The following is a 13,145-nucleotide window of genomic DNA, read 5'->3' on the forward strand; positions in this document are numbered from 1 at the left end:
AAGAGAATATTATGGATACAAATTTAAAGTACCAGTCGTTCAGTCCAGACTTCTCTTGCTGCTCAAATTTTAGTGCTCCAATTTTTAAACATTCCCCAAATCACATTATAATTATAAACAGAAATACAAGCCTAGGTAACATATTTATAAATAAGGTTCATACTGGGATATTTCAGTTTGCCTGTAGAAAATAAAAGACTAGCACATAAATTGAAATACTAAATTCAGAGTTTTATAATCTCAACATCTAAAGAATGAATTATAAGAGTTTGGCCAACATCTGTCTGAAAGGAATTACTGCTGCAGGAGGTGCGGGAAGTTACAGGAAAATAACTATTTCTAGCCTCAGAAAGTCAAATGGGACTGCTTCTCTACAAATGCTATCTCCAGCTATGGACATGTTTCCTTTGTCCACAGAGTATGACAAGCATTGCATACTTTGAGGGTTTAACAGGAGAGTGCTAGAAAAATTAAATTTTTCATCTTGGTAATGATTCTTGCTGCTTTTGGAAGTTTCTCGGTAGTTTGGGGGGGTTTGCAGAGTTTTTTGGTACATTTTTGGGCATGAGATCCACAAGGTCTTGGATTACTAATTCTATGCCTTTCCTCTCTGTTTTATAGTTGATCTGGTCTGTGACTGTTAGGTGCAATAACAATGGGTGAAACCTCTTTTTCCAGCTTGAGAAGTCCCAGTTGTTCATTGCAATGGCCACACAGGTGACTTTCTCACAAAAGCTGTCCACATAACCAAAACATCTGTGACAACATCTCAGACCATTTCTCGTAATACAATTCCAAAGACAGGCATGAACTGATGGAAGGAAACTCTCTGCGAAAGATGTACCTGAATTATATATCCTATGCTAAGACATTTATTTTTGTCTTTGAGCCACACAGCTGCAGATCTTGGCATAACAGGCAAAGCAGTGCAAGCATATTGAAAAACCTCTCTCCAATCAATGAATCTTGAGGCTAAAGCCAGGGTGATTCAGGCTAAACTTAGTGTATGATTCCAAAGAGGCAGCACACAGGACAGTCAAAAAAAAAAAGCAAGGAAAAGTTATAAAAAAGCCCAGATAAATTACTTCATCACATCAACAGATGTAATCTTTGTAATCTTTAAGAAACTTCCTGCCTCCTAATATTAAATTACTTTTGAATTTAATTAACATTATGAAAGAAAAAACACACTGCAAAAAGACCGATGTTTACCTTGTTCTCTTATTGCACATTTCACATAGTGTCAGTGACTGACATCAATATAGACATCTAAAATATATAAATAAAGCTGCATGCACAGGATCAACAGCAGCAGTGTTACATTGTTTTCCTGTACACTAACATATTTTACTTCCCTGGCATGCTCCTCAGTAATCTCTCTGTATGCCAAACTAACATATGCCACAGTTCTCTGGGTAGCAGCATGACGTCTGTCTCAGTGCTCCACATTCCCACATAACTTAAAAAAACTATGTGTCTGTGTGTCTGGTAAGTCACCACTTCTCTCTCTCCACCTTGGCTATGAGTATCCTCTCACAGAGTACTCAATCAGCCTGGATCTGGTATGATATCTCAAATAAATTGAGTCCTTTTCCAGGTCTACTTTTTACTTACCTGACCTTTACTTCTTAATTCCCTGCAACAGGTGTACTCTGCTAGTCAAAATCCTCCCATCACATTATTTATAAACTTAGTCAACTGTCTTCAGGAAATATTCACACTTTCCAGCTTGACACTGTACATCCAGCTCCTCAAACGTATTCAATGACAAGTGAATCAAAACTGTTCTTTTCTATTAATCCATATATTCATGCATAAAGAACCCAGACAAAAGGTCTGGTACATGTTGCGATGGACCCTGGTACGATTTTTCACATGCTGTTGACTATTTACACAAATAATGGATGTATAAAGACATTGAGAACCTTACATGAGTCTGGTTCCAACTGAACTCAGTATCACAAACAAGCACTACACATGTATCCAACAATTCATCTCTGTGCTGTACAAAATCAATAACAACAAAATCTCACCTTAGTGACTGATGGAATATTAACAAAGTCATCAGTTACAAAGGTAACATTTTTATGTAACTTCCCTGTTAGGTAACACAGAAGAAAGACTTTTGAAGAGTATTCTATTGTCTGTGAGATAACGTAGTCAGATGGCTGACAAGAAAACAATTATTTACCTTTCCATCTTATTAAGGAGACTTGATATCTGGGTTGCTGCTGCATTTATAAGAGCAGAGACATGAGAATGCCTTAATTGTATCTTACTTATAAGATACTCTCTGTAAGAAAATCTTCTATTTAGATGGTATTTCCTGCTAGCTTGCAAAAAATCCATTAGCTCTTCAATGTCTCCCTACAGGAAAAAATGTGAAAAAATATATTTAAATAGATGTAATGCTAATTTCAGCTAACACCTGTGAGTATCAGACCAGATTTGTTCATTAACAAGGGCAAAGTTAAAAAATTCTTACGAGTGAAAACCAATAAGCTTATATCAACTTAACTCTAATGATCATGTCAAATGATTACAGTTATCTTAACAAAGCAAAATAAATAATGTGCTGAGCTTTTGGCCTGATTATCTTAATACTGTGTGTACTCTCCTGAATAGTTAGTGCACCTCGAGTCCCCTTTGTTAACAGGTCATTTGATCAGCTATCCACAATTAAATACACATGTAAGCCCTACAACTGTTAGTAGCACTGTTCCTGCTTACAGCTATCACAGGCTGAAAGGTCTTGAATTGGGACCTGAACACAGCAATTGTTCAGTAACACCAGTAAGTGGCATGTGTCCTTCTTTCTCTTTTTCCTCTCTTTTTTCTTTACAATGTACCAAACGATTATATAAATAAAGGGTAACATTTACAAAGGTGCCTGACTTGACTTCAAAGCCAGTGATAATTCTTCCACACATGTCCAGTACAGCATAGAGAAAGCCAAGCCTGCTGCACGCAGGCTAGCTTCTTACAAGTTCCTCCTTCCAACAGTGGGGAACAGGAGAGGTTTAGACAAAGACACCTACAAATGGGTCTGGCAGAGACCAGAGTTAGGCACACAGTGCTCTGTAGCAGACATTCTGCTAGCATCGAACATCCAAGATTTAAGTCTGATAGTTACGTGACCCACATCTGAGCAGCCAAAACATGGTAAAAACTTTTTCACTTGCTCTACCTCTCTGAGCTGGCTGCTCAACTATCTTTTGCTTCCTGCAACTACCCCTGACAATGGCCCATATGCTTCTCTCTACTGAGATTGTGCATCAGGTTTTAGGAGTGGGTCTTACACGTTTTGACATCTACTTTTCAAACATTTCTTTTTAACCTCCATCCTCAACCTCTAGGACCACAACAATCACACTCTTCCTTGAGAAGCAGCCAGAAGAAAAATTTCCAGAATTTTTGTCATCTAGAGCACTAACTTTAAACATAAATGGAGTAAAAAAAACAACAAACAAAACCCTAGAGGAAAGAATTCCAGCTGTTTTGTTGCAAGAGGCTTAAAATGTAACTGACAGCAAAACTAAAGACCTGAACATACTCTTCATTGGCATCCCTAGAACATGTAAACTAGAGATACTCAATCCTTCTAAGGACAAAAGTATAGTACTTCAGACATACCACAGTTTCAATAATCTACATATTTGAACTGGGGGGCTCAGTACATCTTCTGAAGAATATAACAGCACTTGATGCCTAGGGAGCTTTGAAAATGTGCATATGCCTCAACATACAGTTGTGTAGATGTCTAGATGTGCATAATGAAGGCATTATAATTTTTAAAATACTTTCTAAGAAAGCTAGCTATAAAAGTGACAACATCTATCGTGAAAAATTTCTCAAAACTTACTGTACGTTTGTATTCTGTCATTAGGTTGGGAATGGAGTTACCATCCTATTACCTGTATTTTAGAGTAACCTTCCACTAATGTTTTAGCTGCTTCCAACTTCAATTCTCCCTTTAAAGTTGCATTTGTTATCTGTGCAAAGAAGATAGTATGGAGCTCCTTTCTCTGGGTAACAGCCAGCTGTCTATAAGCCTTCGCAAAATATTCCTCCTGTTTTACCAGAAGGAACCTCTTCAGGTGGTCCTGGTCCAGTCTGTGAAGTCTATCCAGAAGATTTCTGTATTCTACAGCAGGCTGCAGAGAAGAGAAAAATAAATATACCTGAAGTGATTTTCAGAATTCAACATATTTTAAAATATATCAGTGCTACTACCTCATATATCTTTTATGAATTCAGGTTTAAATGAAGGCTGATATTAAATCAGTGTACACTTTCCACAGTTTTCACCTGTTTGGAATGACAGGGTTGTACAGCTGCCAGTCAATAATCCAGAGACTATCCAAGGCATAATGAAGTCTTTTTAGAATTCAGAAGCTTTATTTAAGATAAATTACATAAAATGGCACGAAATTCACGACAAAGACTATATATATATGAAATAAATTTCTTAGGTTTCATCAATTTGGAAATCCTATTAAAATTGAATAGATTCATATAAGGCAAAACAATGAAATAACAATGTGTAATTTTAAAAATAATATAAATTAGGAAAAAACTATCTACTACAAATATCTAGAAGTTCTTATTATTGGTGACCTACTTTAACTATAGCTTTCTACAAATTAATCCAAGAGCATCATTTTAGAGTTACAACAATGGAACAGAATGGCAATTAATTTAAAAGCTTCCTTGGCAGAAATACTTTCTCATAGTTCTCCAGTAAGACTTATTCATAGTTTTAATCTCAGATGGCATAAAGTCATTACAGAATCAAAACATATATGTACCCCAGAGCATAGAATGCTTCGTACGCCAGCAGAGCTACACAACATTTGCTATGTTATTCCTGTTCTAAATTTCATACCAATTATCTCGAGGAGAACTTTCTTTTGCACCTCACTCTCACTGAGAGACACACTGCAGGCAGCAAATAATTAATCAAAAAGGCAAAGAATATAAATTCTGTGTTTTGGCTGAGAAGGGGAGGAGGTTATTGCTCCAGCTGTTTTTCACTGCCATGTCTTGGATGTCAGGATACACCTGCTGCCCAGGAGCACAGGTGTGAGCCAACCCTGGTGCTCCAGAATGTCATGTTGGACCATGTGCCATGGCAAGTAAAAAACCAAGTCCTTTCACAGACAGAAAAGTATATGTTGGTATATGGTAAATGGATCAGCACCAGGACTGGATTGGCCTTAATTGTTTGCTTGATTCCCACCATTCAGGATTTCCAGTACAAACCAGAATGACCCAACATCAATTCATTTCATACAAAGAAAAGCCACGTTGCTGAAAGCATATTTAGTATGAGTTCACATATTGAGTTTCAGTCAGGCCCCTCTCTCTGTAAAGGAGGATTTAGCTCAGTGAGGTCAATCTAAGCACTAGACATCTAGCCTAGACACCTTCTATACCAACAGAAGGAAAAAGTCTTCTGCACAATACAATTCACCTCATCCTTAAGATGTCCACAAGTATTTCTTCCTTGCCATTTCTTTTGAGTTTCTAGAAGCTCTAGTTCAGGCTATGCATATCTTACAGGTATTGAAAGCTCCCTACAGTCACAATTTAAAATTCAGCTTGAAATGTCAAAGAAATTCAACTGGCTCATTAGCTTTGTGTCATCAATTTTCTCCATGCAACATCCTGATAAAACACAGTTCCTCCTGAGAGCCTCAACATACTGGAATACCTTTGATGGGTCACACTCACCAAAAACTTTCTTTTGTCAAAACTGCCATAATGAATTATCATAAAAGTTCTTACCAATTATGGGTATGTGATATCCCACTTAAATTACTTATCTCTTATCCAGAGGTTATTTCCAAGAGAAGTCCACTCCCTGCTCTGCCTAAAACACAGATTGTTCTGTTTGTCTTCACTCAGTTTGGAGGGATATCAGCCTTTGGTTGTGCTTATATTCTCATTTTCTTCAAAATAAGAACATAAATATTGGAAGCTTTTTACCTAGATTGTAAGGTTTATGATGCAGGGAGTTCGTTTTGCTCTGAATGTGCAAAATACTTTACACAGTGTCTGACTGGGGATCTCAGGAGCTGCTGCAGTAAAATGCAGTAAATAAAAATACACCACTTTGCAACTGTTTAAGTGATTATAAAAAAAACAATGTCAACCCTTTGTTTTCAGGTGTCACAGATTCTCTTGAGATAAATTAATTTCCTGGTGAAGTAAAATACAATTTCTTAATAACAACTACTCTAATTATGACATCTGAATTTTTGAACATATTTAAATTGTAGATCTTTGTCTTTACTCAGCCATTCTAGTCTAAAAGATAAACCATCTACAGAAAACTACATATCATGCAAACTATCTTGATCTTATACCAGATTTACCTTTTCATTAATTTTCTTCATTAATTCCTCAGCCTCTTCGTTTGCAGCTCTTGCTTTCTGGCATTGAGCTTCCATCTTCTTCTTGGTTTCCAGATTACATTCAGCTGTTAAAGCCACCATCTTCCTTTCATACTCCTCTTGAATCTCTTTCTCCATTGCAAGAAACCGCTTTTTGAAAATAGAACTTATCTTCTTCTCCACATGAGGAAAGAGGTTGTGACTTAAGACCATGTTCTTCAACATCATACTAATCACTTCTTTACATATCTGTGTTCGTTGTGCCTCCAGATCAGCATCTGCCCGTGTCAGGCTGGCAACCTCCAAGCTGTAGAAAGGTAATCGGGACCATAAGGAATCACAGATTACAGGAAATTTCTATCAGAAAACAAGGATATCCAGAGTCATTTGATACTGGGTAATGAAATGGCAGTCAGAAAAGTGCAGGAATATTACAGCATATAAGTTTACTAATCTTGATAGTAATCATTCATCAAAAAGCAGGGTGAGTCAACTTCTACCACAGCAACTTTAATCAAATATGTCCATCCTTGCATTTCCATTTCAGACAGAAGAAGCTTGTCTTTAATAGAACTCAAAACATTCACTCAGATAAAAGCCAATAGAAATGTCCCCTCTCCAAAAAACCAAACCAAAACAAACCCCACCATCTTTGTTGGGAAGCAGAAGTAGGTGTCTGAATAGACTACAAATTTCACTGACTGTAAAACAGCTCTAAACTCACTGATGTATCAACTACATTGATACATCACTGTTTCACATTCTGTGCTGGTGTATTCCCTTCTCTGCAGGGAAGAGGGGAAAGTTTTGATTCTGTGCTGATACAAATAAATTAAAATAGCTGATATCTGTCTCTCATGAACATTAACAGAGTTCTAGAAAAGAGATTAAAACCAGATGGAAATACAAGGGCGTTTACAAAATGCAATAAATGTCATGTTGCACATGAATACATTCTCATTTATTTTAGAATTAAATTGGAATTATAATTATTCTAATTTCATATACTATGTAACTACTCTAAATTCTATATATTTGCCTATTCTGAAATCAATCTAACATTGGAAAATTAGGTGGGTTTTACCCGAATATGTCAAATTACATGACCACACAGCACTGTATGCTTCTCTGTGTGGATTACATACACATGAATTTGTTTGTGACCTACAAAATACACTTTTAAGATCTTAAACCCATTCATTTTTTCACCTAGGCTAAATTATTGGTCTAATTTTTCCACAAACAAATCTTGGAATAAATTTCAAATCCATAGTAAATATCTTGGCAAGATTTGCAAGAGGGTAGAATGCTACCACATTCAGAATGATATATATCAAAGCATGAAAAGCTAGAAAGACTTCACCTTTTTTTTTGAACTTTCCTTTCCTTATCTAAGCAAATAAAGTTTAACCAAATCAGTGAAATATTACTATCATTTCCCCTCTGTTAACACAACAGATGTATTTTCCCCATCTAGAAATCAATGGGATGGAATTGTTTTCTTACAATGACTCAAACACTTGAAGTATTTAGGAGACATTGGCTTAAGTTGTGATAATCTATCACAAACAGACTGCTGCAGTCTTTCAAAAGCACAGAAACACACTAGTGATAGCCATACTCGTCTTAGTGATCTGCTGCAGGGCTGGTTGGTTGCAGCTACAAAACCTCCTCCATTTTACCCCCTCTTCCTTCCATACAGGAGCAGGAATCCCTGCAATTGAAATTTCATGCACCTGAAACTTTCTTCATAGTTATCTGAAGATCCTGTAAGAGCTAATATTTGCTCTAATGTCCCCAAGACAACACAACCATCCAGCTTCTTTGTGCTGTGTACAGATGGATATTGCAGCACACCACCTGAAGGTACACAGCCTTCTTGGGTGGCATTCACCTACGTTCATGGTCAAGTGTCCCAGGGTGCTGATCTGCTCCCTCTGCTAAGGGAGAGTCCTTCTCACTCCAGGACAGTAGGGCAGCCACAGAGGACAGGTGACAGGATGATGAATCATCACAGCAAGTACTTTAAATGGGCAGTGCAGATGTGTATTTTAAGTCATTTTATTTATAGTCCTAGGACTTTTGCTGACACAGTCAGGTACTACCAAGCTATTTGTTTACGACAACTTGAAAAAATAAAGTGTTTCAGTGTTGTGCAAATGCATTTAAATAAAAACAAGGATTCAGAAAATGGGAGCTTTATGCTATAACATTTCCCTAACGACTGTCAGGCAGTGATAGAAGGCTTTGCTTCAGAGATTCACCAATTCATGACTAGCCTGTAAAATCTAAGCCATAGATTTATTTTCCTGCTTTAAGTTCAGCAGCTCTGATTTAATTGAAGCGTATCTGTTTTCTGTGAGAAATATCTCATCCTGGTTTTCAACCATCCCCTAACAGAGAACTAAACAACACTTTAATTAATTGTTCCACTAGATAAATTCTCTAAGACCTGAAAATGGTAACCTCATCCTTTGCTTGAATTTGATTAGTTTCAACCTCCAACTCTTTTTGTTTGGTGGAATAACAAGTTCCTTAGTCATTGTTTTTCTGTTCTTCATGCACGCACTGACAGCTGGTGGTCCCAGTAGCTACTAACCCTTTCTTACTGAGATGTGAAAGACTGAATTCTCTTTCTCCCTATAAAGCAACACTTCACAGCTCTACCACACTGATATATAGTTCATGACATATCGTTTATTCCTTATCACAAATACAGGGTTTTTTTAAAGCATGCTTTAAAAAAGATTAAGCCATTCTTCAGCCATCTCCTTAATTGTTACTTTTTCAGTCTTCTTCAGCAGTAATCCCAACAATAAAAGCCAAAATCATCACAGCATTTCCTATTATCTTTCCCTCAGTCTTCCCACAGAATTTCTTCTTATTTACTGCAAGTCATTATAGACTCAACCTGATTTCATTTTGAGCAAGATTCCTGTGCTCTCTCTCACCCACAAAAACTACAGTACCCAAGTTACTCCATATGATGCAAAATGCAGGAGGAGCAATAGGGGTAGTTCATCTGATGCTGGTGTGTCAGCAAGAGAGTAATAAAGCTCATGTCAGTATAACCTGCAACTCTCACCCTTCATTTTCCTGACAGTACATCTGCAAAGAAGGCAATGAAAGAGAAGAAGCACATGAATTGTTCCACCAATCCAGGGGTAACAGCATGGAGAAAAGTAATTAGAAATCACAGCTCTCCCAGGTCACATCCTGGAAGACGGCAGCCAGACCTTTTTCAGTGGTAGTTGAAGAAAAGTTGTGTCTCTTTAAAAAAACACTTGAAATCTACCTTCCATGTGATGTGCTTTGCTTCTGGTTTGTGATCTCCACACAGCAGGAGTGAGACAAGCTCATCACATGCACCAGAAACCTTGCCTCAAGCTCTTACTCAGAACCGAGAGGCTGAGGGCAGGTCTAACACACTGCATCAGGAAGTCTTGGTGTCTTAGACACCAGCAGTCACTACAACACAGGAATCAAGTACATATATTAAACCAAATGCTTTAATTTGGTTTAATTCAAGTCCACCAGAAGAACAACGTTTACAATCATCCAGATTAAATGTGCAATGTTTCGTGACATGTAGAAAAAAAATTCTATCCTGACACTTTGTGTCTCCTCAAGCCGAGGTACATTTAATAAGTTGCTTTAAATGCTCTGCACTGTGCTTGTTAAAGCAACTGATGTTTAAAAGGTCTCACCTCACTTCCTGAGCATATTCAGCATCATAGAAACATGAAAGCTAATGAAGCACTCGTAACTGATGGCAACCTATTGATGAAAAAGATCAAAGCTCCTGTTGGACAAAGCATGCAGAAAAAGGATAAGGACAATATATAAGGTAGGTGGCACAAAAGGGAGGAAAGGTGGGGCGAGGGAAGGTGAACAGACACATAGAAAATGAAACTGCAAACAGTAAGTGTAAAGATTTTTCACTCACGTGAAGAGGAAGAGGATATACAGATCTGTCAGAGAAGACCCAGAAGGGGAGAATCCCAGTTACCAAACACAGAGAAGCAGAGAGAGTGCCCATGCAACAGATGTCCTTCACAGACCTAATAAAAGAATACAGGAAAGCAGCTAGGGTCAGGAAAGCAAATAGAGTTAATTTATAAAAACCCCAAATCACAACACACTACAAAAAAAGGAAACCTCTCATTAACGACCAAGTAATTGTGTCTTTAAGTCTTATTATTCAAATTACAGGTCCACAGAGGGAATTTTTAAACAGGAGAATTAACAGCTGCTGAATTTAACAGTCCTAAAAATAACTAATGGCTTTCAAACACATTTTTAAAACTAATTCTGACTTCACAAAGATAAGAAACTACTGTGACACAACTTTCTGTAGTCTAAAAGGGAGAGAAACATTTTGTCACCAAAACAAAAACCTGTCATTTTAGGAAAGCTCATCTCTCATCTGCCAATTAGTAGCATATGTATTACAACAGTATCCAGAGGAGACTCGAGCTCCGAGGTAGCAGTTTCTGCAAAAGCATTGCTTCGTAACACACATGCTATCAAAAAGCATGTAATTTAGGGCCATTTGTGGATGTTCCCACTGCAGCAGTGACTCAGAGCCCCTAGGTGCAGCAGCTGCACCAATTCCTCATGGAGAGAGGAATGCAAACAGGGAAGGATGGACAGACAGACAAAGTGCCTCCAGCTCAGTGGCATCCACTGAAAAACGACTACACCAAGAGAGTGTAAGAAACACTCCAGTCCTGCTTCCAGTGAAGTCATCATGCATTTTACCACTGATGTCAAAAGCACCGACTTCAGCCTGGATACTAACAAAAGCATAAATAAATATGGCTATATGCATTATGCATTAATGCCTGAGGAGCTTCCAACTTTGCTGTGATCTACTCAGATTCTTCTGATGTACTCAGACAGGGTGAGTATTCTTTCAAAATTATATGGAATAAAGCATCACTCACAGCACAGTTCTCAAAAGGAGACTCTTTTCTGGATAAAACTAATTGTTTTGGGTGGACAGCAGAAACGACCCATGTAATTCTGAACACTTCAGAGTTAGCCAACATCCACAAAAAATTACTTTTTAGGATGAAAAAAGATAAGTATTCATTAATTTCAAATTACTTGCTTTCTTCAGTTCCCCTGTCCTATAGGCTCTTATCACATATTAAGCATTTGAGCTTCTCTGATGGAAAAAAAAGTATAGTTTACACACTCGTCAAGTTTATAACAGCATTCATAACACAGAAGTACAAATGCAGGATTTGGAGTTTATACCATGTGCATTCACTGCATCTTATTGTATATCAATGTGATTATTATGTATAGGTGTATTCCCGCATTGTACACATTTCACAAAAACAGATTACTAAATATGCTCTCCCTTCTAAAATTCCAAAATTTTAATTACACTTTTTCAAAGTTACAAAAACGGAAATTTAGCACCTCAATTTTTTCTTACTTATAGTGAGTGTAACGCTTTCTCACCATTTTCTGTGTAGGAATATTCAAGTCTAGCTGCTATGAGAATATAATCATTTATACCCCAACTCTGACACGGTTCAACTTCAGGTTGGATAAGGCCTTGAGCAACCTGGTCTAGTGGGAGGTGACCCTGCCTATGGCAGGGGATTGGGACTAAATGATCTTTAAGGTCCCTTCCAACTTCTTAACATTCTATGATTCTTACTTTCCATTTGAATCTAGGGTTAAAAAAAATCACATTTGCTCCATAGAAAATCAAATTGACATGAACAGTAAGAAATTTACATTTTGAAAGTAAAAGTGAACTTCTAATATAGTAGTAAATTGTTTTTATTTTTCTGTCAAGGCTCCCTGGAGACAATACGGTCCTGTTCTCTCGTACGCTGGCCTCAATGTCCTCTACCACAAGAAAAAATCAGCTGCAATGTACACATATTACTTACTCATTTCCCAATATAATTGGCAGTACATATTGTATATCAGCAAAGAGGGGTTCAAGTTCAGCTAGAGCTCTGACAAACTAAAGAAAGCATAGCTGTAGAAAATGAAGATTAAAAAGAAAAGTCGTAGCAGTGGAAAGCCATTTAAAGAAATTAAGTTGCCTTTAACATATCTATATCTTGTGAGACTATGAACATGGTCAAACCTCATCACATCAGACACAAACCCCAATTGCTCAACTCTCTTCATATTCTGTTCTAGACATACAGAAAAAGAGACACACAACATTTTGGAACATGATCATCTAGTGTGCACGTCAAATATTCAAATCATACAGCTTCCCCTCATTAGCATTCATTGCCCATGGGCCGATATTCAGTAATATACACAGCAAGGAACCTACTGAGAATAAAAGCCAAGTTATTTTGCTGCATAATGTTCATCCAGAACATGCCTTATTAAGACAAAACTCACAAAATCAGTAACCAGGAAGCTTCCTTATGAAACACGAAAAGTATGTTTTGTTCTCTAGCCAATCCTCCTGACACCACAAACTGTCTACACTCCAAAGCTGTCCCTGTCCATAAATATTGAACACATGCTCCCGAGTATCTGCTAAATGATTTGGCACTGTCACTTCTTAAAAGATGACACAGCTTTATGTTGCAAAGAACACAAAAACATCCTGTGGCTCTTACTTTTCTGAGTATTTATCTCGTTTGTACCAGTATGATTCCAACCATGTTTACAATGACAGTGCAATTTCAAAAGAATGTATCAATTATGTCAGCAAGCTTATATGTGTGTTATGTAGACAAAAATGAAACATATCTGCACCAA

General features: G+C 37.3%; 1 protein-coding gene across 4 annotated transcripts in view; it reads right to left on the minus strand.

Moving 5' to 3' along the window:
* Positions 1 to 13,145, minus strand: part of EVC2 (EvC ciliary complex subunit 2) — a 75,676-nt gene that overhangs the window by 35,248 nt on the left and 27,283 nt on the right. For all 4 annotated transcript variants that reach the window (XM_064653254.1, XM_064653255.1, XM_064653253.1 and 1 more), the window contains 3 exons: positions 6,378 to 6,702; positions 3,915 to 4,154; positions 2,192 to 2,367 (listed from right to left, as the gene is read on the minus strand). In XM_064653254.1, the coding sequence (XP_064509324.1) occupies positions 2,192 to 2,367; positions 3,915 to 4,154; positions 6,378 to 6,702 (741 nt within the window). The remainder of the gene's footprint in view (positions 1 to 2,191; positions 2,368 to 3,914; positions 4,155 to 6,377; positions 6,703 to 13,145) is intronic.

The sequence above is a fragment of the Pseudopipra pipra genome, chromosome 4 (genome assembly GCF_036250125.1).
Source record: "Pseudopipra pipra isolate bDixPip1 chromosome 4, bDixPip1.hap1, whole genome shotgun sequence".
Lineage (NCBI taxonomy): Eukaryota > Metazoa > Chordata > Aves > Passeriformes > Pipridae > Pseudopipra > Pseudopipra pipra.